Here is a 27,348-nt window from a genome sequence, read left to right as displayed (position 1 = left end):
TATGGAAATTTTCGCGTCTGTTTCGTTCATTACATTCCTAGAATAATATCAAAATCCCTATTTGTTACTGCAATACCGACTCCTTCTCTTAATATGAAAATATCATGTTGGTCGAACCAAATTGCATTCTGACTGGAAAGAATAAATACCCAGTTCTTTTTCGTAAGTTTTGCAACATTTAAAACCTCTAACGATTATTTAAATTATAGCTAAACCAACACTATGTACAACAAACAATGTATTAATGGTTTCCCCCAGATTTTTACTGCTAACACTGTCCGATATAAAACGGCTTATGAAAAACCAAACATCGTAAATGACTGGGCTGAAACGACGCCAGTAAATTTCTTGCAAACCATAAACTTCTATTTATACCTACGTTCATCCATTGTTTTCTCAATGACGACTAGCGAATCAAATTATTGGCTCACCAACGTCAAACGAAAACCAACCTTAGCTTACAGTTATAAGGTACAAAATCGTGTGGAAATATTTACACAGTTGCGCAGAAGTGGGGATAACAATTGTCTATTGTGTTGGCTATCTCTTTTGCGCATCGCGGCGGCGACTTTGTGTGAGCAGGACAAGTGTATAGTTCTGTTGCTTTCTCCCACAATGCTCGGTGGAAATGGGCACGCCTTTGTCTGAAGGATTTTCTTCTATTCGTCGGTTTACACGAGTTTAGTGATGTGTTGTGAAATGTTCTGCGCATGGCTATTTGGTTATGATATCATTGTGGATTAGGTGTTCCGGTGAGCGATTGTGGGCGGGTTACAATGGTATATAGGATACGTCATTATGGATTAGTAGGCAAATATGCGGTATTAGAGTTCTATGTAAGTAAAAGGGACGTCCTGCGAGGGAACTGAATAGTGATATGATAAGGTGTGAAAATACAGGTACCTCCGTAACTTAGTGAAATTATGGTCTGAAGTAACTTGAAATATACCTCCAATCCAATATTACATTATTAAGGAAATTAATAAACCAGTATTATACGTTTCATTCCAATAAATCTGCACACGTTACTTTCATAAATACTATAAGGAAAATATTTTTATTAAAACCACGAATGGAACCTATTCAGTTCGAAAATAGACACTACGTTTTATTTTACGATTACTTATTTATCTTTAAACGGTAATCGTAAAACGTTGCCATTTTCATATCGGTTATTAAAATTTTCCGTAACCTGATTGGATCGGGTTCGCTTCAATATATTCCTTCGTTTACAAATTGTAACTGTTGCCTCCCAGAGGATTATGGGTAAAGATATGATTTGGCATTTCTGCGTTACTTATTCTGTGGCGATGATTGGTGGAGATTTTGTTTTATAAAAAATAAATAGGAGGCATTTTGTTACAAATTATTTACTAGGTACAGATTACAAGAATACCTATAAAAATCGTAGTATTTTAACGGAAATGACAAACAGAAAATTGTCTCTCCTGGCGTTCTAACTGTGATACGCATTGTAAGATAAAAACTATGCCCATGAGAAATTCTTGATAACGATACTGCAAAAACTACTATAAGTAGAGTAAAGATCGTCAAAAATGCACATGTTTTTATATTATTGACAAACTGCCGCAATAAATCGATTAAAACCACAAAGTACATTCAGTAATTTTAGCCTAGCGTTAAGCAAGCTCTAAGCTATTAAAATTCTACTTAAGATAACTTAAGTCGTGTTTCTAATTTGTGTGGAACATGTAAGCGGTTAAAATACTTAAATACTGTAAGTAAGTGATGTATGGTGCAGTTCATAGGAACAAATAGGGGTGATGGCGGATGCCAATCAGAAATCGTTTCTCTATGACTAATCGTTCTGTCAGTAAACTAATCGATAAACTGTAAATCGAGTTTCTAGATGACGTTCGATGTTACGAAATTTAAATACTGGCTGGTGAAGAGCAGCTCAAAATAAGTAAGACTATTTATAAAAAAAATTCGAACAGATTTCGAAAATGGAACAAATATTTATTCTGTCCATAACGCTGATAGGATTACGTATAATTGTGACTTTTATTTGGATATATTTTTAACTTTTGAATGCCATCAATATTATATCAAAAGGAATTTAATCTAGCTTTCGTCAATTTAAAATATTTCCGTGAAAACAAACCAGTTTACTATGTTCACAGATGAAATAAACGAGCATTTCGCCTCGCCTGTCGGCTTGGTTAAGGGCTCACCACTAACCACGCTAAAGAGCGAGTTACCACCAACTTTTAATATTATCTTTTTCAAGTTTTTAATCAAAAACGTTGTCAACACATGTCTGTCCGTCACTCCTGTAGTTTTCTTTCAAAAACTAATTGGTCTGACACGGTTAACCCCTCGAATGTCAGAGGATATATATATTTTTTTAATTTGAAATATTTTTTTAAAGAGCAACTTGTTGACTCGCTTTACGAGGTCGCAGTTGACGGTTAATGGAAAATGACACCTTTTAAAAATGTTTCTGTTTTAGTTTTTGATGTACATATTTGAAATATTTTCAAATTGAAGCGTTTGATTCAATATAGCGAGCGCTGCGGTGTTAGATATTTAAGTAATAATATAGTATGTTTTGGATTTATGTTTTTTGTTGTTTTTGGTTCATGTCGCGATTGAAGAAGCCAGTATTAGTCAATATTAATATCTCCATTATATTTGGATTTTTTGCAGGAATATGTACCTAAGTCTAGACATTTACGGAATAGGTAATGTAGGCAAAAAATATTCAATTATTATACATTATGGTACTTACAGATAAAGTACGAAGCTTTCTCGCATACTTATAGATAGATAGATAGCAACAGCCTTTTATCATCCCATCCCCCACCCTCGCGACACAAGCAGCGGACACACAAAGATGGCCACCCTACTAATTTATTTGTTTTCAATTTTTAAAAACAGAACGAGGAAGCGGACCAATGAGACGCGTCCTCTGACTGATTGTCAATTAGCAACATGAAACGGGCTTTTTGCGAATTAAGCGGTCGTTTGTGTTCATTTTTTGTCCGGCAGTCGGCGCGAGCTAGCGTTTGATGCGTTTTTCCGTTTATACGTTTCATTTTCATATTTCCGTTTGTCTGGCCCTTTGGGAGGGCACAATATAGGGTGTCTGCACACATATGCCGATGCATTTCATTTATTTCGGTGATATTTTAATTCGGGTGAGTGCTTGCAGAGTTTTAAATGCAAATGGGTAAATGTTGTTTAGGTTTCGTGTCGTTAGTTCAAGTTAGCCTTAGGTATTGTTTATTATAATTTATATATATATTTCGGAAAATTTGAGAAAATTTGCGACCGAAATTATCATTGTTATCGTAGGTATGTATATCTATTTCCGATTACTGCTGAAAGTAGCCCGATGCAAAATTGGAATAAGGGCAGAAAAATTGAGACTTTTTGTAGAAGAAAAAGTTCACTATGTAAGTAGGTACCTGCATGATTTTGAAATTTATATCTTTTTAAAAGAAAATCAAGAAAAATACTTACGTAGATAATCGCGATGGACAAAATCCTTGATCCGGCAAAATTAAGCACTTTTTTGTGACAACTGGCATACACTGACTTGGCAAGATATCTATTCTTGTGCATAGATATTTGCCTACATAACAATAACACTAAGTTATGAGGAAAACATAATGTTCAAGTTATTTTAATTGTAAAATTAACCGCGAATAAACTGACTTAGCATAAGTGCTCGCACCTTAAGGTGATATTGCAGACTGAACTAATTTAATTAATAATTACATAAAAGGAAATGAATGAATATCCTTACCCAATTGCATGTATGAATCGACTATGATGATACCTAAGTAGGTACATAATATGCGTAAGCCAATTGGATAACTTAAGCGGAATTCGTGTAAAACCACACGTATTACATTTCTTACTTAGCTAACAAGACCACAATACATATTTTATTTGCACATATTTTGTTTCTGACGTAATACTTTCAGGGTTAACTTAACGTTTTAGAGAGATCCATTCGTCAAAATTAACATCAATGGAGTATCAAACAAAACAGTCTGGTTCTAAAGACAAAAAGTAAAAAAAAAAGTCTATGAATCGAACGCGCCGTATCGAACGCTATACCGAATGCACCGAGCACAGTCAACAAAGGGACGTTCTGAAAAAAACGCGCGAATACGAACGCGGCCCGCCATTAGCCGCTCCCATTTGCACTGCTATAGACGGGCCTCTTCAATCTATACCGTCAACAATGTAGGGCTGCTACAAATGTTAGGCGACCTAGGTGTCTGTTTACCTCTTTGCCCTAGAAGCTACCAATACCAGTGATGAAACATCTGCGTAATCTGCCACAGATGGCTTAGTTAGACGAACGTTGTAGTGGTATTTTATTGTCTAAAGATTACCAAAAACAACCTCCATGTCGTTTTGAAGATAGCATAAAAAAATTACCTTTATAGACAACAAAAGTGAGAAAAATAATCTTCCATTAGCAACATCACAAAACAATTTCCCCTCCCATTTCTACCAAAAAACATTTATTCATCTGGCAACCCTACACGATGTGATCGAGTGTTGTTCGAGTTTTTATCGCTGATTCATTAGTATGAGAGTGTCTTTGTTGCCGAGTGCACGGCCAGCCAGCACAATATGCATTCAACATGAAAATTGATTCGAAATGAAAGGATACATGCTATTGTATACATTGCTAATTGAAAATGAATGTAGCCCTGTAATTAGGGTATGTAATGATGAAATGTAATCTATGTATTGTTGTTGTTTTATGAGCTTTATGAATCTGCTTGTTGTATTTGTTGAAATTAATGTTGAATAATACACTTGTGTATTTGGTATTGCAAATGCAGGAATCATTTGTGAAACACGATGATGCAATGTTATTAATAAAGTCTCATTATAAACCTTACTACAATATTTAAAAACAAAAACAAAAATAAACCCAACAATGCTTCCTGACAGCCTCTTCTAAATAACAAAGTGTTTTACAAAGTCACGGACCCGGAACAAACCTAATTTGTAAAAAGGGTAAACAAAAAAGTTGGACGTTGAGGGCGGAATTACAATGCAAAAGAAGTCTTTGCATCGGCTCTTTTTAGATCAATAAGTACCACTTTTTGAGTTTTGATTTTAAAGTCTACTGTTTCTTTGTTACTCGTATTATATTCTTCTTATTACTTTCTCTTAAACTATCCTAGGGTATTACAATATTTTACATTGTAATCATTCTAAATTACAAGACACTAGGTCATTGACATTAGATTTTCCGCTATCTTCCCATTAAACAGCAATGTTCCAAAATACCACATTCCACCATCTACATAAACTTCACTACGCAGAAACAAAACTCCATCATTTCACACAAATTCCGCAATCCCTTAACAATTATCAATAGCATTGTACAAAACTTATTTTATGACGAACAGTTGGATTCCTTTAAGTAAAATGGTCATTTAAACGACACCGTCGCTGTCAGCTCCATAAACGTGCATGAAATGGAACAATAACAACCATTTTACGAACTAAACGTAAAGTTCCAAAACGGGAATAAACCTTCATTCCTAAGCCCTTTTGAATTCGTGACCTAGCATGCAAAACAGATGTCTGGACTCAGATAAAGCGTTCGAAAACAAAGTATTACCATTCGTTTGTAAGTGGGGTGGTGAGGTCAAACAGACCTGTCCCTCTATTTTAGCATTCTTGCTATTCTAATTACTAAAGTGTTATTAGCTTAGCTCTGCCTTACATTATTCCGTAGATAGCTTCTGAGTAATCTTATTAGCTGTTCAAGTTATTTCGTTTTAACTCCCGTTAAATTGACCAAATGATTTATAGAGCGCATTTCAAATTAATTTTGCAAAAATACACAGCATTTTTTACTTGAAGAAATACCAATTAAATTTTAACTAGTAGTCGCGTATTAAGCTTAATAGCAAACCAATTATTATGTTTGATTACATACTTTTTAGACGTTTGATAAATTAGTACTAGTTTGTAGATACAACTATTACAAAAACCAGGTATGACTTAAATCACAATTACTCGCCACGGACTTTTTTCGTAACACTTAAGTCGGATTAGTCTAAGTGATCAAATGAACAAAAAATCCATTACCTAAGATTACCTTCACTAGACTAGATGTGACACCAAGAGTGAATGGTATTATGATCCAAGAATCTTGAAATTAAAAATCCCTTCTTGAGGGAAACAGGAGTAATCTAAATAATCCTGAATCCATTTGTCACCCGTAATGTTAATCCAACAAACTTCATAACAACAAGCAAGCAGCTGCAAACGAGGTCATCTATATAGAATTTACTATATTTTTAATATGAAACCAAATAGTATTGAACACAAGACAAAATATTGGTACCACCAATTTTTCTAAGTAGATCAAACACGTCAACTCTAAGATCAATTTTTAATTCGTAAGCTGAAACTAATTTGATATGTCTGTGATTGTTATTAATAAGCTTCACAATTATTGGGTCATCTAAAATCATAAGTGTGTTGAAATGTAGCGAATTCTTTGAGCCTGATTCATACTTCCACAAGATTATTATTTACTCTTTCGTAAGTATCGCCTTCTTATAGGCCTCCTGGATTTATCATCATTTGCCTAGCCTTTTCCCAACTATATTAGGGTCGGCTCTCAGTCTAACCAAAAGCAGCTGTGTACCATGGTTTTACAAGCGACTGCCTTTCTAACCTTCTCAACCTAGATACCCGGGCAACACAATTTTCAAGATCAAATTCCTTACCTTAGCGTGTTCCTGCTGCGCTAGGAGCTGTTCTCGTACCATCTGCAGCTGAAGTATCATCTCGGACAGCTGTCGTTCCTTCTCCAGGACGCTCTCACCAGCTAATGCCTGCAAAGCTGCTGCGTCCAGGACTGCTCGTCGCTCGCTGTTGACAAAGAGAGGGATTTTTATTAGTTAATGCTACTTTTGAAGTAGAATTTTGAATAGACAAGAAACATTGGGATCAAGTGTTGGACCATTAACTCTTTCACTGAAGCTAGCAGATTTTTTTTTCACTTTATCCACAATTTGGATGTTCAAATTCTAATGATTCAGCTAGTTCCTAGATAACTCTTTATTAGAGAACTTCAGTGCTGTACAATTCTCAAATAAGATTGCTAACAAAAATTCGACTAGCATAAACAAACGTTTGATGATCCTTGCACATAAAGTTTAATACAATTTCGCGAACTAACATTCCGTGTTAATATGATGGTTTGGAATACAAAACGTATAACATTATGTAACTTTGTATCAGGCAGGCGAATTCGCGTGAATAATTCATGGCAGTGTTAGGATGCTAGTGCTGTATGATATTATCAACAACAAAGATTGTATGATGGCACGTTCGCTGTTACTCTTTGAACTCGAACTTATTATAGGCTGTTAAAAAGTTTTGATATTCAGAATAGGGTGGAACCCCTAAGCAGTCTTAAGTTGTGTATTTGTGTTCTTTCTATCAAATCCTATTCTGATGATTGCTAGATGAAAATGATTCTGCTATGGCTTTGGTACAGTTACCATTTTAGACACAAAAACAGCATTGCATTAATGCAAATTTCTTTAAAGTTCCAATGGTTTTCTCTCGAACCAATACATTTCGAAGTTTCAAGTCTTCTTTCCGACTTCCATTTGAGTTCCGTAGTAGAGGCACGTTACTTCGGGCACCGCAAACAAATGCATCAGAGGACGGTTCTGAATTATTAATGCTGTGGTCTGAACCTCCTCTTTCAAGAGGTTATGACGAAACCTCTTAGTCTTATGCTACGAATTCTATTGGCTTACATTTTTAGTAGTAACATAAAAGGGTAGTTGTATAAAATGTAGTTGTAGGTACATCTATATCTGGTGGAATTATAATATCAAGTGTAACATTATAAGTATGTATTTTTGGATTTATCTCGATGATTTCTTTTTGTGTTCAACACAGGCAATAAAGTTTCTGTTTACTTATGATACAAGGATAATAAATTCAAATTGATTCATGATAAAGCAAATAACACAAAGAAGCTTGGTTTTAAATGTCTGATTCAGCAGTTTTAAGAAAAGATCAGTGAGCTTATTAATTGCAAAAACTTGAAGGTACACAATTGTTTCTCGCTTGTCAGAATATTTCGCAACCTTTATTTTGCTCGATACAAAAGATTGGACCACTTTCTTAAAGAAAGGGCTCATTGTGAAACCAGTTCGGTGAAATAATAAATTAACGGTACCTAATTAAGAATCTCATTTTTTACTATGAACCAATTTATAATTCTTGAGAATTCAAGTTTTTTAGAAGGCGTGCTGAAAATGTGAAATGATTTATGTAATGAAGTAATTATTGGTGTATTCATTTGAATTTCATTATGGATTATACAGTTTTGAACAATTTACAAATCAATTATTGTAAAAATTGAGATTATTGAAATATGTAAGAAAATTACTAGTGACATCTACGAAAGATGCAATCTTTGATGACATTGAAAGAGTGACTCATTTTACTGAAAACTGTGACTTATATAGAAGTCAGCATTTTGTAATAGTCTGTTAAATAGTAGGTGAAAATGACATTGCTTATAAGCCTCTTTTCTCTTTCCACTACAAAAACAGTTTCACCTTAATTCACAAACGAAACACCAGCAATAGCATTACGTGAACGACCAAAAACGGCAAAAGTTGAAAAAATAAGAGCAATTTTTGATCACACGATTCAATTCGTGTCAGTCAATTCAGAGAAATGCGTTTTATTTTCCTGTTCAGTGGTATGCCACTTATGATTTATTGTATTTTTGTTGTGTACATGTAACCCCATGGGAATACGGGATATGGTGTGGGAGAAACGTGGCCTTGTAATTGTGTTAGTAGTGTTGACATGGTGGAGAAAATGGAGCAATTATTGCTTATTTGTGTTAAACTGACAGAATAATTGCAAAGCTTTCGTAACAAACATAGTAAAATATAAAACTATATCCTCCTTCAAAAACGGATTTTGATTTTTATAGTGTCTTAAAATCCCAGATTTGGAACTTATCAATTAATTTTGCTGGTAATAATACCTTATCTTTTTGTATAAGGACACTTACGTTTACGTTGGAACTAATGATAGTCGTCCCTATGTACAATGAAAAATGCCGACAAAGTAGGTATTTTTACCTATAAAAATCTAGATTAAGGCACTCTAAAAACCAAAAACAATACACTTAGCAGTAACTACATTAGAGAGGGGACCCGTAACTAAACTAGGGTGAACTAATAGACCAATTCACAACCACTCGATGTTTCGTTTCGATAGAATCGATTCAATTATTCCGATTCGTGGCGCACTGCCTGCGTTAATTTACTGTTTATCGATGTTTGTTTGTTTTTTTGTTGAAAGCTCTATTTTTTATGAGTAGTTTTTTAGTTCCGTACACATGACATTTATGGAGCCTGATAAATGATTTTAGAGATGCATATAATTTCATCAATCCACTAGTTCAAAATTGTAAGTCTTATTATTAGGTATTAACCCTCATATTTTCAACGCCTGAAAAAGGCCTTTAGATAAGCTGTACTTTTAATACCTAAATATTTTTGAGATTGGCCATAATCTAGTACAAAATATAGCAAACACCGTGGTCCATTCCAGCTTTGTTTTATAACCATAATAGCTTTGTTTGTTACTAAACAAAAGGCAAAGAGGTGTCTTGAAAATCTCAAGGGTTGTGCCGAGAACAGAGGGTTGAAGTGATGTCATTAAAATGGATGCTGCGCGCGTCACGCGATGAATTTTGACACAAAGTTATACAGTAGGCTACGATTTTTTAAACAACTTTTTTGTAAAAAAAATATAAAAAATGTAAAATGTATTTATTTTAAAAAACGTGTCAATAATAAATGCGGGTTAAATTGGCTATTATTTCAAATGTAAATTGTCACTCGTTCAATAATTTTATTTATACTTCCGCTGTGGATTTTTTTGCGATATTATTTTATATTTTAAAAGGTTATTTTAAAATTTAATGTTTAATATTTATGTTTGTACAAAAATTAACCTGTATGAAAATGAAAACAAGATTAGTAATAAAAAATGCTTAAAGCACTCACGCAATGTCAGAATAAACAATGACTTCACAACTTAGCACTCATAACAATTTCAAAATACCCATCAAAACAACTAAACAACAATTTAAAACCATACAATTTACCTATTTCCCCGACTCCACAAAAATAACAAAATCTTATTAAAATAGAACATAAATATGACGTGTCGTTCAGTTGTGACCTTTAAAAAACTTCGCCAATTACAAGCAAAGGAAATCGGAGCACTCTGTATAATCGAAGTCGGACTTTTAAAAGAAAGTCGTTAAAAAGCCGATCCAATATTAAGGCTTGTCAGTACCACCTGTCGATGGCGTGATTGTAAAAATATCGTTGCTGTGCACAAGAATAATGGCGTAAGTGATATTATTTAAATATTTTTGAACTTTGTTTCATTTGGGAACACGATGTTGGTCTACGTGTTTGGTTTATATTTAATATGTTTTTTGTGAATATTCAATTCCAGGAAAATAATAATATTTTCATATTATTTATATTGCAGACTGAAAATAACAAAATTAATTTCAAATTGATATTTAGTTCGATGAACTATTGTCAAATAAAATGCAGGTAGCTTCGCCATTTTTATAAAAATTTCAGTCATAACAATTTACTTACGTCATTTCATCCCTAAACAGGAACGAAAAAAAATTATAATAAGTAACTTATTTTTCTAAAATTTTCTTTGATTTCATCCCTACTTGGGATTTCGATCAAAATCTCCGCATCAAAGCCGAAGAAAGAAAGGAAGGCAAATGAGATAATAATTGCTTTTCGTATTATTTGCAGATCTTTCCTTTGAGGGGCATTACCTATGGACTTAAAACCGTATCTGTGTTATAATTGTATATTAATTAGCTATCGATTTCAAAGTATTACCGCATTTTTTAAAGACTCGGGTCGGCATTTTTTAAAGACTCGGCTCGTTCTAATTAATTCAGGAATCACCCTGTATTTTGATGGCTTATTGAGAATATAAAGAAATATAATGAGGTTTTATATCATTGTTGGTCGCTTTTGAAATTGATTATAATGTGCCCAGTAATTATTGTTTTGTTAATGAAAATATTTGGACTCGTTAAATTGTGAAATGAATCGTGTATTACAAACTTTGTAAATGATACAATAGTGATCATTAATTTGAATATAAATAATAATTAATTTGTATAATTCAGTCATTTTCATTATGCATATTTTCCTCTACTGAAACTAATGACATGAGGTGTTTTCAGTTTCAGAATGTTTGCCTTAAATCCTAAAATGGTAGATGAGATAGTCTATTTCTGGTAAGAATAGGATAAGCCAAAAAGAAAATCTGGACATGACTTTCAACTGTTTAACAATTCCTAACCAAAACAACGTAGTTCCTAGTTTGATCTCGCAATAAAGAAGCAGTCATTTGTTTTTCACCGCCAGTCGACACGACATAAAGTATGCAACGCTAGGGTTGACGGCTACAGTTTGAGGCAACAATAAAAAATCCCTTAACGCGAGACAACGGCGGTTGTGGGGTTATCCGTCTTGTTTGCCCCTCGCGACAGACACGGTAGACTAGTATGGATATGCCTGTGTTTTTAAAGAACGGCTAGTTTTGCATTGTATATTTTTTTTGAGTTACTTCTTACAAGATGAAGATGGTACTTCTTTGCGAGGTAATAATCGTGATTGCTGATTTTGATTACTGCAAGAGGCAAAATACATATACGTGCAGACTAATTAAATGTGTATTGATTATGATGGTCAAGTAGTTTTAATGAAAATTAATTTTGATATGCTCGGTAGCGGAAATAACACTAAATATTTTTATTAGACATTTTTTTTGTGTATTTTAATTAGTAAAGTAAGACTGTGATGGCGTATTAGTTGATTGACTTGGAAGAGAATGGGTAAGTTAATAAGTCACTTGTAGAGCAACTATTTTACCTAGCACAAACCGCATCCATCCTAACCTTACCACCAACAATACACTCATTACGAATTTAACAACTTGCTACCGACATACTCAGTCATGTACTGTACCTTTTTATTGAGTTCGTCATTGCTCGGCTATGCTCGGCAAAGCTCGGGTTTTCCCGACTACCGACAAGGGGGACTGATAGCATTTTAAATCAGGTTAAGGTCAACAACAGTCGTTTGGAAACGCTGTACACTTGATGCAAAAAAATGGTAAAAACGAGAACTTTTAGACCTTGTTTAGATCAAAGTTTGGGGCAGGTATTGAGTTCTTGAGTATGCATGTCTGTTTGGATAGTTCTCTTTTCGATCGGTTTCCATAGTAACTGGTTTTAGGTATAAGGAAGACCATGGGACCAACCAAAGGTTAGATGTCAAAAATGTTTTTGGATGGGTTAGATAAGCATTTGACGGATATACATGCATAGAATACGTGTATGAAGGATAAAATATAAAGGGTTCTGGTAAAATAAAATATAAAATACAAAGGGAACTGTCATAATTAGAGCGTTTTCATATCAATATAAACGACAATTCCTTGATAGATCATCAAAACAACTCTGGTTTGCAAATGGAACTGTTTCCTCTTCGATAAATTCTCTTAAACTAGTATATGTAGATTGTAGAGTAAAAAGCTCGTTGCACTAATTAATGACCATAATTAGACAATTTAAATGAAATTGCAGATAATCTTGTTATTTGTTCAGTTAAGAAGTAAATGGCTTTTAGTTATGTGTGGTGTGGTCGTTAATGGTCCAGTTCCTTTAACTAAATGATATTGCAACTAGATTAAGACTATCTTAGAATTTAATATTAGAAATCGATTCAGTTTTATAGTATTAACTTTCAATAGGAAGATGCAGTAGGAAATATATTTATAGGTGTTGTAGGTTACATTTATTCTAATCTATTTTCATGTTATAATTATTTTCGTTACATAAATCGGAGATAGAAATCTAAAGTAAAACACGACAGTCTATGATCTTCATTAATCGCCTATTTCCCACCATTTCTCTGTTTTTATTCACAACCATTTGATTCATAGCTTTCCTGTTTCGATCATTGCTTTCACCAATTTACGATAATACGTCCGTTTCAACAAAACGATCGGCTATTTTTCTATCCCCCCATACAAACCGGTTTTATTTATTCGAAATAGTTTCGCAAAAATCACTGCATAAACCACCGCTCAATAAATAAAATGGACCGAACCTGTCCGATTCAGCGTCAATAAAAACACATCCCAAATGTAAACGAGAACGATGCATGAATTCTTCATTTCAAATTGTATGGCCATGTTAGGGCATTATCATTTTTAGTGCTTGCCACACTGGTATATTCAGATGGAATTTTTGATGCACTGGCGACACAGCCGCGCTGCGATTGGCCGCCCTGAATATTGTATGAACCAATCACCGAGCTGCGCTTAACGTTGCATTCCAATTTGAAATCGTGAAGGCGGGAAACAGCGACAAAGTTGTGTGTTTTGCAATGGCGTGCAATAGGCATAATTTGTTGTTACACAATCAAATTGGTTTTCCGAACAGGTATGTGGTGGCATAGCGCGGGAGATAATTGGAGGGCCGATTATTGGGACGCGGTAAGAGCATTTCCTGCGTTTTATTAGTATTGTGAGTACTTCATGTATTTCAACTAGACGACTTCAAATTTTCCGCACGTCTCAGATCAATACAGATTCTATGTAAATTACGAGTGTGGTTGCCTCAGTTTTCATGCATCGCTTGGAAAATAAGGTTTTCTTCTTAGAAAGTTTTCAAAATCTAGCACGGCAAAGTTATCGTTCTCTTAATGGAAGCATTACAGAATTCAAGGCCAGAAAACAAATACCGTCTGAATTCGAATCGATATGCAAGATAACGTAATGAAATCTCCATTTTTTTCCAGTAAATATGTTATTGTTATAATTAATAATATCGCAAGAACAGTGCACTAATTGTTGTGTTATTTATTAGCGGGCCAGCTAGCGAGATAACCTCTGCCACAACCGAAATTATTGTTCCTATATTTTGTCAATCCTTATCTCGTATATTGTTATTGTCTCTGCTCTTAATTGGGGCGTGTGCCGGTGGGAAGTTAGTAAAAATTGCAGTCCTTCTTAACTTCAGATTATAGTTCAACGGTCACATGATAGGCTGATCACAGTTATGATCATTTAACCTAAAAAAAGATAATGCTCATTGATTTTGATGCAACTTTGATCCTTAATACGGCAAGACAGATGATAAGTTTTTCTGTAAATGATACTTTGTTTGTGACGCGTGATTGAAACGTGACGACTTTTTTCAATAGTTCGGTGGTTTAAATAACTTAGAACAAATAAGGCATAACAGATTTTTTCTATCACTCAGAAATACGCAAATAGAAAAGACACAAACAGACGGTTGGACTGATAATATTATGTCTGGTGACATCATATTACATTGTTCGTGTTTTTCTTATTTTCGGAACAACAATCATTGATATAGTGAACCGCGTATCGAAATACATAAAAGTGTGACCTGGGAACATTCCAAACTCCAACTGAGGATAGTTATTTTTTAGAGAACTGATCACTTTATTGTTTAATATATTCTAGAAGAAGATTCTTATGCAATATCATGAGTTAAAACTATAGATGAGATGAACTTAGTCAATAAACTTGAGTTTAGAATTGTACACACTCAAAGACACACATCTAGCGCGTGCTATTTTAAATATAGTCATGACATTCCTTTGAAATGGTCACACAAAACATTACGATTACTAACATTCCAACAATGAGAACAATTTCAATTTGCACAATTGTGGTGTTCATGTAACAAACGAACAATTCACTGAACAACGTGAGTTCTGTTCGTAGCTTCGCGTGTGTGGGGCAAATCTTTGCAGAAGGCGACTTTGTGACTACTATAAAGAGTTATTGTGGTACACAAAGAAGTATTGTGCTAGCCTTGTCAATTGTCTTTGGACTCGTGACAGAGACATGTTAGGTGCAGTTTACCTTGAAATCTGTTTTGTTCATGTATTGATTTGTATGAAGAATATCTATCAGTACTTGCTCACAAGTCGTAACATATAAATATGAATAGCATTGATGTAATTGATTGCATGGTACCTTACAGGGACATGCTACATCTGTATGCAAAGACTGCAACTGCAGTGCATATCTAAAATACGTTTAAAAAGATTTTAGCTTCTTCTTTCGTTGTGGTTATTGAGACATTTGAAACATTTTTCCTAGCTCCAAATAAAATTAAAACACCATAAAACACATAAATTATTTTGTCATTCCCATCATTATTTCTGTGTTAAAACATTTCTCATGGTGGTTCAACAAAAACGGTTGGAACGCCCCCAGGCCTCCATCACCGGGTTCATAAATAAGATCTTCGTATTAACTAATGTTACTCTTCTGTAATCTGTAACATTATATTGTGCTTTCTGGATATATATCACTGTACAAATTATGACTTTGTCTATTGTTATCGTTTTGTTCACTGACGTGGGTTAAGTCTTGGGCTTTTAGCAGATAGAAATTGAAATCTTTGTAGTTCTTAACGTCCGATTTTAATCAAACTAAACCAACTTTAGTGATTTTGTGAGCGATTGCGGAACAGAAATTTTATAGCTTTAAAGAGAATTTCACCATTTTAAATGTAAAAATTTCCTAAAGCTAATGTAGAGAATATCGAGGCCTACAATTTGCTATTCGTTATTTTTTAATTATTTTATCTAAATGCATAGTTCTTATTATTGCCTATTTGTCAAGAATAGCCTTGTATGCCGCACTGTTTAGAAACCCGCTTCTCTCTCATGTCTTACCCCACAACCCAAGCCCAAAGCCAGCATAACGGAGATGGATTGTAGCACATTACAGGCTCACGTCTTAATCTCCGCGGCGGCTATTACGGCCCGTTTAATTAGTGCAGACAATAGACCGCGCCGGGCTTAATAATACGCCAAAAGTACCCTTATTGTCTTTGCTATGACTTATTTATGAGATTAGAAACGCAATTGTTTAACCTGCTCTGTAATTGCCGGTGAAATAATAATTATTGATGTTGAAATGATTTATAGTGATTGATTTGTTTCTAGCGTTTTGTGTACCGTCGTCATGTCTGTCTGACTCACCTTAATGATTAGCTCCAGATGATTTAATTTCATCTATTATCTTAATAAGGTCAGTATTAGACCTGTTTACTGTGTCAAATGCTATCGCAGCAACATTTTTATCGTTATTAATTAAAGAATTACTTCATTCAACTGTTTTCTCATCCTTTATCGCGATTGTTTACTTTTCAATTGAAAACAGATTCACGACAATGTTTCTCCTGGTAACCAATAACAACATATCCGCGAATACAATCATAGTTATCAACAAAAGCTATTAATTTGTGATAACACCGCTGATAAGGTTGGCACGTAAATATTGACATAGATCACGCTTGACACCGCCTTAACCTTTGTTATAATTATCTTCTATTATTGAACGTAATCTGTGACTATTAAAATCTGTTAGCAATTTGTGCATATTTCTATCATTGCATTATCGGTCTTATTGTCTAGTATTCTAATTGGGGCTTGGCGATAGAAGGGTTATGAGAGGAACTTAGTCGTAGTGAGTAGACTTAAAGGTTTTGATGAAGCGGCTCTGCTTTGTACGTAAGAAACTGTCCGTTTTGACCAAAGAAAAACTGTTATACTTAGAACATAAATCAAAGGATACAACTATTTAATTTGGTCTAGACTAGAATAATTGATTGATATGCGGTCAATTATTTGTATCCGACTTTGCCTCTAAGGACCTCAAGTCACATACCTATAGACGATTTACATTTAATTGCTCAGATTGCAAAAAAAGATGCGGGTAACTCTAGTCTGTGTCCGATTTCACTACGGAACATACCTAGAACCCTATTAGTTCTGCAATTACCTTCCATAATAGGTCTATTTATATTGGCAACGCTAATGTCTCTGGACTGTTGATTAATCTACGGACTTTGATATCATGCTGAATTCCGGGCTGGTTTATCAAAGAACTAATTGCACAAAGTAATAATAGCAGATAGAAAGGCCAATAAAAAACTTGTTTCCGATCGTTATCCAGACATTTTATCTCAATTATACTTCAGTTTATAAAGCTCTGATAATAAAATCATATTTTAGTGACTAGACTGTCTGTGCTAGTCAATAAAGTTGGAATACAACATGGCCGCTGAAATGGCGCAGTATTCTGCAACATTCATAATTTACTTGTCAATAATGAATTTGATAAAATCATTATTAACATTGGTGATGACAAGAATGATAAAAGACTGTTTGGTAAAACCGTTAGTTGTTTGAGTGTACTAATTATGAATATTAATAACAAAAAACATAGTAACCATAACATAACTTTTGAGACAAGAATATTTTAATATTAAAAATCAATTTGATGAGCAAATCTGACCTTGCTGAACTGCTACAAACGGTGTTTAGCATATTAAACATGAAGTAAAATGCGTAGTGAAATTCTGCTTTCCTAGTAGGTTACGACAAAATATGAGACAATAATATTGGATCGTGCATTTCTAAGCCCATTCCATGATAATGGCACGTAAAACCTTGCCGTAGATGGGTTAAAATAACCATCATTATGAAAATAATATTTTGACATGCACTACCCTGGATGATGGAGCAATAAAATCAATTGAAGTTAAGATAAAAAAAGAGATGGACATTATAAATAAACATGTAGTGAAACAAGCAACAGAAGATTTTGAGCAAAACAATGACAAACAAATTCTTAAAGCGAACAATACCTAATAAAAATAAAACAAAGTAAAATGAGCATTTAAACTGCAAACGAGGAACATTAGTTCGGTGATAATCTCACGCTTTGCCGTTGTCTTAACGCATTAGCATCACGGGGACTATAAACGAGACAATTCTCAGTTAACACATCTGTTTAACGCTAAATATCTGCTTCAAGGAAATGTTGCTCATACTACAGTTTGGATGTAATTAAATTATGTATTACATCATTATTATCTACTTACATTTCTCTTGGTAAGATTTGTTTAACTATTTCACGCTGCCTGTTTGTTTTCTCAAGGATTTACGTTCCAAAGGCCATCATCAGTAAGTATATTTCTCATTTTATTGAAATCAATATCTCCTTAATTATATTTTCTTAGGATTCTGTGTCTTCCTATTCTTAGTTTCATTGAAAGTAGCAATAATTTTCTTATTTTATTTATTCATATTCACACTAAAACCGTTGAATTCCAAATTACCATAAATATTGTCTGCACCTAATGAAGAGGTTAACTCAACGATTAATATTCATATTTAAAGTCAACCGTACCAAATATTTTGGTTCCACCACCTTTCTTGGGAAATAGTCACTCCATAACAACAAAATTTAAATTCAAGCATATTGGTTTAATTACTACTTAAGCCATTCTCCATTAAAGTTATAGGCTGTAAATAATTCAGTGTCCACTTAAACTCGCGTAAAATTATAATAGTATTAGCTATGAAACTGGTAAGCCAACGTGCTGTAGTTTTATAAATAACATGTTTGAGACGACCTTTTAATGGTGGCTGTTGAACTATGTCATGTTCATCGCTAAAAGGTTAGCCGTTGTTTACATGAAAATTGGTTTTTGACGCCCTGTTAGAATTATAATCAGGTTTTTTATTGTATTCTGATAAATTATTAGAAAAGACTTGTAGAATAGCATTTTAATTACGCCAATAAATTAGACAGCTTTCGTATCAGATACAAGTTAGCTAATGTTATTTGCATCGCTAAAAACATCAAATTCATCTTTCTTATCATCTTTGTTCTTTAATGATTCCACAATATCTTGTTCATCGATTAAAATAAAAACTTCTTCAAGTGAACCCTCTTTACGCAACATACTAACTCCTTTACGATTTCCGTCACCCGAACTCAGTGGACATACTTTAACGTCGGAATATCTATAAAAGCCTAGTAAAACAAGCGTTTAACGCTTTTATAGTAAACTTGCGGTGGTCCTAACATTGTTTTTAATGTGCAGTAATATGGCTAATTAAATTCTGGAAAACGACTAACTTGAAATGTCTTAGTGTCTTGGTTTTATTTTAGTAGTAAGAGACCGACAGTGGTCGCAATTAAAACGGTAGTGGGTTGCGTAATTGTGGATGTAACAAAAGGAAATTCTACATCTATCTATTTATCTATATATGTTTTATTCTGGTTGTATGTTAAAATATTTAATTTAGAACTTGTTTCAAATTCTGTGTCTTGCAAATTTACTGCATTGCTTACATTCTATGTAATATTGTTTATTATGATTGTAGGATGCCTTGTGACCTTTCTCTAAAGAGAATAATTATAAACACTGTTAAGTGCTTAAAACTAATTTAATTGAAATTAATTACTTAGTTGATTTTTGTTTACGTATTTCACAAGCGTTTAAACGAAATTGACGTATGTGCCATATATCCAGATCAAAAAATAGTTAATCATGAAGGTAAATAAGTTACATAACTGAATGCATACCGGACGTAGGTGACAAAGCCTAAATTCGCATAAATAAACACCTTATCACTAACGGGATTAATAATAAATTATCATCTAATAATAATAAATTATCGTCTAATAATGATTTCCGTATCTCTTTGTAAACAGACTGAAACAAAACATTTGATAAATGTTGATGTAGGAAACTGCCAATAAAGGGAAGGTGACCAGATCAATTAGATGATAATAATGTAATGTCTGTCGAGCTAATGAGTGGGGAATGAACAATGATAGACAGAGGACAAGCAATTGTTACGTATGTGTCTATAAATGTAATTGATAGCCACTGATGCGACTAATTTATTGTTGTCTAATTACAGCCGGAGAGAGCTAATCATTTTCTCAAGTAATTAAATGTTGCAGTGGAAATGCTAAGAGATTGTTTCTACAGAGTCCGTTCGTACTTATCGTTCCGAATGAAAACATTGCTAACGATGGCCGTGATTGAATACGTAAACTGATAAAATTATGATCATATGATCCTTAATACCTACTTAATTTAGATTCTTGGATTCTGATGTATTGTCATTTCATAAGATTGATCATCCGTAATTAGGTAAAAGAAATTGACTTACTTGTTCTTATTCACTGGTGTCGTAGACGGGGTAGGCCTTTTCTCTTCCTTAATCGTACTATTGTTCATTTTCGACGTTAACCTCTTCAAAACGTCATCCATAGAACGCTTATGGGGCGCAGTCAACGATAAAGCGCTGTTGTGATTCAGTAATGAATTGTTATTGTTGCACAGTCCCAAAACCTTAGCCTCAGCTCCAGGACTACTGCATTCTGAGGAGCCACGCCTTCGAGCCTGGAGATCATTCACTTGATGCAGACTTAGAAAAGACGTTGGGACTAGAAGATTATTTGTCATGTCTAATGTTTGCTCGAATCGTTGCTTTTTTGACGGTCGTTCGTCTTCGTAATTCGTATCCTCTTCACTAATTGAACTCCTAGTTGAAGAACTGGGGGAGAATTTATAGTAGCTATGCTGTTCGTTGTCATCTGACTCCTGATGGTCAGGGAAGTCGAGGTTGGCAGGGCCGGCTTCAGGCTTCTCTGTGTCGGCGGCACCTTCTTGCAATTTCGACGGTGGTGACTTTCGTTTAGATGACATGTTTCTGAAAAGAAAGAACTAATTAGTACTTCATTCATATAGTAGCAATCATAGGCATGTGACGTAATAATATTAAGTCTTCTATGAGCCATACTAAGTGCTGTCAAAGTATGAAGTGTTGACAAGTTAATAGCGCCAGTGACGTCACGGCCGGAGATGTCCTAATTATCCAGCTCAGTCTGTTCGTTAGCATCACTGTAGTACTTGAAGTACAAATACTTGTTTAATGCTAAATACAAACACGGTTTACAAACAGTATCACTGTTTGATCGAGATCTCGGGTCAGACGTCAAACGTAGTATTTGTCACCAAACTCCCCCGACTAGTTACGAAACTCGCTTCGTTAAAGCACCTAATTGGGCTCTACTAATTGTACTAATTGCAGTTACTGCCTCCTTTGGACTTAAGGTGTCCGCCGGTCTATGTAATACCAACCATCGGAGGTAGACCCCTAAATGTGAATTCAGTAGCGTTGGAAACACCTATTTTGTTAAGAAATTAGAAGGGCGGGGAAGGCCTAGTAATGTTTGCAGATTTCATGTATGTGTGGGTGTTAGTAACAGCGGATTGGCCGATAACGTGTGTGGTACTCTAAATATTGCGCGTGTGTGTACGATTATAGACTAACATGTGTACTTTGATGCTGATTTGAGTTGGGAATGTCTTCATTGATTGTGTTAACAAACAGTTCCTCTGCGCATAGTGTCTGGCGCGCCTGCTTTGATGTTTGTCTACGTATCTGTTGTAAGTATTGATGTGATTATTTTGAAACGTTTACGCAGTGTCATCCTTTTGCCGGAATGTTTCATCCTTTGAACTTCAGTGACAAATGAGGTAAACAGATTTAAAGCATATCTATTTAGCTGTGAACGTGTTTACTTTATTTTGGCGTGGTCGCTATTGCTTTGTTAATACTCTGTGTTGTACAAGACTGACTCTTACTATATCATTGACTTTATATACAGTGCAGATTGTCATTTTCAACAATAACCCTCCTATTGATCCTTTCTATAGATGCTGTTGCCAAAATCTTATCATATTTCCCAAATCAAATAATAAAACATTGACTATTAACTAGATTGATTATAAATTTAGAAGTCCCAGTTATCTCCGTTATGACCTAAAGTCCTTTAACACTTAATCCTAAGAAACTAGACTAAATCCATTAACAATTATTTACATACAAAACATTGTTTATGTTTAGAAGTTTACTCAAAGTCTGCAAAGTTGGGACAGGCCTGACAACTAAATGAAAAATAAACATTTAATTTTGAGGCCTTATTTGCAACGTTTATTTAATACCAGCTTATAATTAAAATAGTTTTGATTGAATAAATTATGTCACTGAAATATTAATATTCTTTTTTTTTTACTTTATTTGATCTCTGAAGATTTCACAAATAATCAGAAAAATCGAAGTTAAATGTTACATATTATTCAAAATATGCATAAATATTTTAATATCACTATCCTATATGAAAATTATCACGTACTTACTAGCAATCTGGTAAGTTTACGTGCTTCGCTACGTATAAAGTGAAATTACAAAAAATCTCATAAATGAAGAACCGTTCGACTGATTTTGTACAAAACATAAATCATCTACTAATTATGTACATAGAATAGAAGATACATAGATGCATATGACCCAGGAGCAATCGATGTATCGATTATTGCTAGAAACAAAAGGTGTCAAATCGATATTCGCGTTAAAAGGCCTGTTAGCACACTGCCACAACAAATCGTGTTAGTGCCCTTGAGACAAAGAGGGGTGATGGTGCGACATGAAACTATGAAATCATAGAGGAGGCCAAAAATAAAAAGTATTTTTTTTATTAATTATTTTTATGAAGTGAGTACTGATGCCCGGTTTCTGAAGTCTCTGGATATCTCTTCGTTAGTTATCGATTCGACAAAGCTATTGAATTGATAAACGCCGTTTAACTTTTGCTGCGTTTCTGAGCACCAAACTGCCAGATAAATAGTTAAGGAACCGATACGTACTTCTTAATTTGTCGATAGATGGCTCTTTTACAAATGTACGTTAAAATTATATAAAAAACGCAATAAAAAGTTGTTCCAACTCAGACCATGTGCATTGAAGGAGCGCAACAGGAGGTAGAGTAAGGGTGATGAATGTCATCCAGATGTATTACGGTGTTTTTTTCAAACCGATATCTCTTAAATAAAACGACTTTCACGGATTTTACGTACTTTTGCGATAAAATCCGTACAAGTAATGTCTAATAATCGAGTAGGTAAGTGTCAGAAATCAACATGTAAAACGATATCTTTTTCAAATTTTATGTAGGTAAACATTTCGATAGGATTTCTCCTGTCCCTTCTATTCCGTGACACTAATATGATATACTTATTAGAAATTATTTAAAGCACTTCGAAATCCGATTGTGACGAGCTTCTTACATTCATATTATCTATATTCATTGTTTGTATTTTTATAAGTAGGCATTTTAATATTAATTTTGTTCACTGGCTTCTTAAACTGACTCGACGCGACGAAAGTAACCTAAAACGTGGTATTTTTTGTGACATCTAAACGTCAAACAAAGTTATGGAACAGATAAACGGCCAAATATGGGCAGTTAAGTTATACGCCGTTTAAACTGAGTTTAACTTAAGACGCGTAGCTCGGAAACGCATTCGAAGGAGTTATCGAACCAATAGCGCTGACGAATAGATAAACTCTCGTTAAGTGGACCTCAGAAACCGGGCATGAAAAAACCAAGGCTTAACAAAATTTTTGGTAACAAGCCATTTTCACCCGCGTTCCGTAGGAACTATTGCTCGTAACGGTATAAATTATAGCATAAATTACTCGGGAAGAGTGTCGCTTTCCAACAGTGAAAGAATTTTTCAAATCGGTTCAGTGAGTTTTTATGATCGTATTGATAAGCTTCCCGTACAATAATTTCTTATTGTAGTTTTCATAACTTCAATTATTCAAAAATTATTCAATTTATTTCACTTGAGAACGGGTTTTTATACTCGATGGCAATAATTCAGTTTCATAAGGTTGCGCTTCGACAGGACTTGTGATAAAATGCAGCAATCAACTTACGTTGAACGGTTACAATAACCATATTGTCTGTGGTTGCCTCCGTAAAATGAAAAGCAATTGAAGTCCTGTTTTAGTTTATTTTTAATAAACAACTAAAACTAACAACAATGCATTGAAAACATTTCAATTTTTTAAATTAAAATCTTTAACCTCTTGACATTATGTCACTATTTCTGCTTAATCAAACTCCTTGCAAACCTGTTCACCCCCAAAACAATGAAATACAGCTCTTATTCATAAGCAGCTAAGGTTCATTGCAAAAGAAATACATAAACATGTCAATTGTAACTACTAATTTCCTTTTCATTGCTCACTGTCACAATGGCGTCATGCAGTGGCGCGAACAATATGGCGTATTGGCGGGAAATTTGACAGGTCAATATTACGTTCGGAAATGTTTATTTCTCGTCAGTTCATTTTGCGTTTATGATAATGTTAGTCATAAGTTTTGGTGATTGACATTAACAAATATCTGTATTATAGTTGTTGTAACAGGAAATTCGTGTCAGATTAAATGCATATTATTTTTTTAAATAATGTCAATGCTCATAACGTTGATCATGCTTTAATAATATGACGACTGAAATATATTTACAAAAGCATTTATTTCTTGTTTTTGTGGCATATTTTAAGCTGATTTCGAGCCCGTAATAACTTTATTATTATTCATATAAAATAATTTATGAAATATTTTAAATTTAATCTTTTCTGAAATAGCAAATAGGTTGTGTATTGACGAAACAAAGTAAATCACAAACAATATTGAGTAGTTTCAATGGTGCAACTCAATTTCAATTTGCAGTGGGGTGACGTCACAATGACGTCAGTGAATTGGTAGCAAATTGTTTTTGTAAACGCCTCCCCTTGTTAAGAGCGTGTACGCTCGGCGCGCGATGTCAACTTTAGGTAATTCAACGCAAAAAACCGCGCAGACTAGCGTCGCGGCTGTGTGCGTGCCTATCATACTTCACGTATAGTCACACAAACCATTTTGATCCTTTCGAGTGAAATTGGTAGAACAAAAAATATATTATTTAGTAAATAGTTAATAGCGGGAAAATAGTGTAAGTCTATGGATGTCTAAAATATAAAAGCATGAAAATAAGTCGTTAATACTTACACTCTTTTGCAAAAAAATCGGGCACCTATGAAAACCTTGGTTTTGAGCACTTTCTGTATATTACATACAATTTTCAACAGTAGGTACTAAATAGTCGACTGATGATTAATGACAATGTTAAGAGTTTCTGTATTTTAACCGATTTCAAAAAAAGAAAGGAGGAGGTTTCTATTAGATTGTTTTGTGATTGTTCTCAATTTGATTGTTCTCGATTTCTCAAAGACGCCTGGACCGATTTGAAAAATTGATTGTTTATATGAATGGTCCAGTCCATCCAGACCGAAAAATTGTGGTCAAATAACAACAATTGCCGGAAAGCCAAATATTGGTGAAGAGCTTGGGTTTACCATTGCAAATAAAGTTTTAAGTTATCTATCCTATATGCTTCAAAAGTTATTCGAGATCAAAAGTCAAAATTTGGGTACATCCAAAATGAAAAAAAAAAATTATAGCTCGATTGGTAACAGACATCTGCAATAAGTGATTTCTAGCCTAAGGAGTCCGCCATATTGGATTTAGACTCGCGACACATTTTTTTTCGAGTTATTCATAGCAAGCCCTTTCATTTGATACCCATATCGTAGGAATGCATTAAAAACATTTTTTTCTCCATCTTGGGTATACCGCCATATTGGATATAGAATCATACATTGTTATTAAAACTGAACATTCAAACAAAATTTCAACTCAATCGATAAAAAAAAATATGCTTCAAAATTTAGCTTTAAATAAAATAGTAATGTATCAAGATTTGTTGGTCGCGCTTGAAATGTACTCTATTCTCGGTATCCACGGCAGAGGTTATTCACCCTACGCGATGTGACGGAGCGACACGTCCTCTCTCTGTGAAGCCTTGCGGCGGTCTGGTTTGAGTTGACTCGCGTGCAGCGTTTTATAGTAGTTTTTAAATAATTTATAAAAAAATAAAAACAAGAGATTAAATTATAATATAAAGTTTATGTTTTAAAGAAAGAGTTATATTACTATAGTAAATAATTGTTATATTAAATTAAGTAAGATAGATAGGTAAAAAAAGCATTTGAAATTCACAATTTTTCACATTGTTAAAATATTTTTTTCTGAAAGATAGAGACCTAAATCAAAAAATGTTTTCAATTAACTATAGGCATGGGGATTTCGTCTATGAGTAAAAAAATAAATATGATTAGAATTGCCACTGTTTTCACATGAATTTAAGCTTCGAAATAGACGCTGAACGGGAATTTTATAAAACATCTGTTACGTTATAGGGGTTTTAAGTATTTAAACTACACAAATTGAAATTTATGTTCAATTAACTATATAGACAGTGAAATTACCTTGCGTTATTAAAAAATAACATAGTTATAGGATAAGTAGTTACTGAGAAACAGTGGTTTGAAAAGTACCATTTTAGGCCAAATGGCGCGCGGTTGACGTACACGCTCTTAAATGGTTTGCTGTCGGTGATAAAAGGGTTACCTTTCTATTCTTAGGGTTTTTCTGTAATATTTTTTAATTATTTAGCTATTAATAAACAACTGTTAATAACATTTAAATTGTGGATGTTTTATTATGTCATCTCTCAAATATAAAAAACACTTCGCTGCTGCTTGATATTGTAATAGAACTTTGGGCTCACCATTGGCCCTTCTGAGAAGAACTCGGAAATGTTTTTCATCAGAAAGGGCTTTCAGGAACCCTTGTTCTTAGAAAACTTAATATTACGACATAAACTTTAACATCGCAAAAAATGCGGTACCAAACCAACCTATAACCTATTAAAGATACGATTCCGTAATTGATTTTACTAAGATATTTCCGTTCAGAAGCCATAAGCCACGGAATCCGAAAGCATCCTCCGATACCCTATCAAAACTGTCCTTCCACGATTCTACCACATTCCTTTAACTCCATAGGCCATATCTTACCAAAACCAGTCACATCACCTAGTACGACTTCTAATTTATACGAGATATTAACATGTGCATCCGTTTAGAAATTAATCAGTGGACGACGGACCGACGGACGGACGGACTGACTAAGTAAACGTAACGAGTGTCTAGGCTCCAATCTATTTGACATAGGAAATTGCGAACTGCCGTCTTAGATAAACGGCTAAGGTTTCCTACCCGATCGGTGTATTAAAGTGTCATCTGGTAACTAAGTTGTTTGAGAGTCGCTCTTAAATCTTGTAGATTCGTTGATTGATTGATTGATGGAATTGCTTTTGCTTATATGGAAAGGTTAAGTGTGTTAGCGAGGATTGAGGGCGTGGATAACTTATTGTTTAAAGGCCGTTTCCAATATGCTATCTGTGGTTTACTGAAGATAGGCATTAGACACTATATATAAAGTATTTAGGATAAAGGAACCTTCTTTCATCTTTAATATGTAATATTATGTGAAGAAAGAAGAATAAACCCAAGTGTACATCTTTCTAGATGTCGATACGGCCTACAAAACACTTCCAAAAGAGACATAATAAAA

At 34.1% G+C, this 27,348-nt stretch overlaps 1 protein-coding gene across 2 annotated transcripts in view; it reads right to left on the bottom strand.

Moving 5' to 3' along the window:
• LOC110372961 (transcription factor SOX-5) overlaps positions 1 to 27,348 on the bottom strand; it is a 265,683-nt gene that overhangs the window by 41,321 nt on the left and 197,014 nt on the right. For both annotated transcript variants that reach the window (XM_021330012.3, XM_021330011.3), the window contains 2 exons: positions 20,142 to 20,684; positions 6,741 to 6,885 (listed from right to left, as the gene is read on the bottom strand). In XM_021330012.3, the coding sequence (XP_021185687.2) occupies positions 6,741 to 6,885; positions 20,142 to 20,680 (684 nt within the window). In that variant the 5' untranslated portion in view covers positions 20,681 to 20,684. The remainder of the gene's footprint in view (positions 1 to 6,740; positions 6,886 to 20,141; positions 20,685 to 27,348) is intronic.

This window comes from Helicoverpa armigera, chromosome 19, assembly GCF_030705265.1.
Source record: "Helicoverpa armigera isolate CAAS_96S chromosome 19, ASM3070526v1, whole genome shotgun sequence".
In the NCBI taxonomy this organism is placed as follows: domain Eukaryota; kingdom Metazoa; phylum Arthropoda; class Insecta; order Lepidoptera; family Noctuidae; genus Helicoverpa; species Helicoverpa armigera.
Note: the sequence above shows the minus strand (reverse complement) of the source record. Positions and strands in the feature narration are given on the sequence as shown.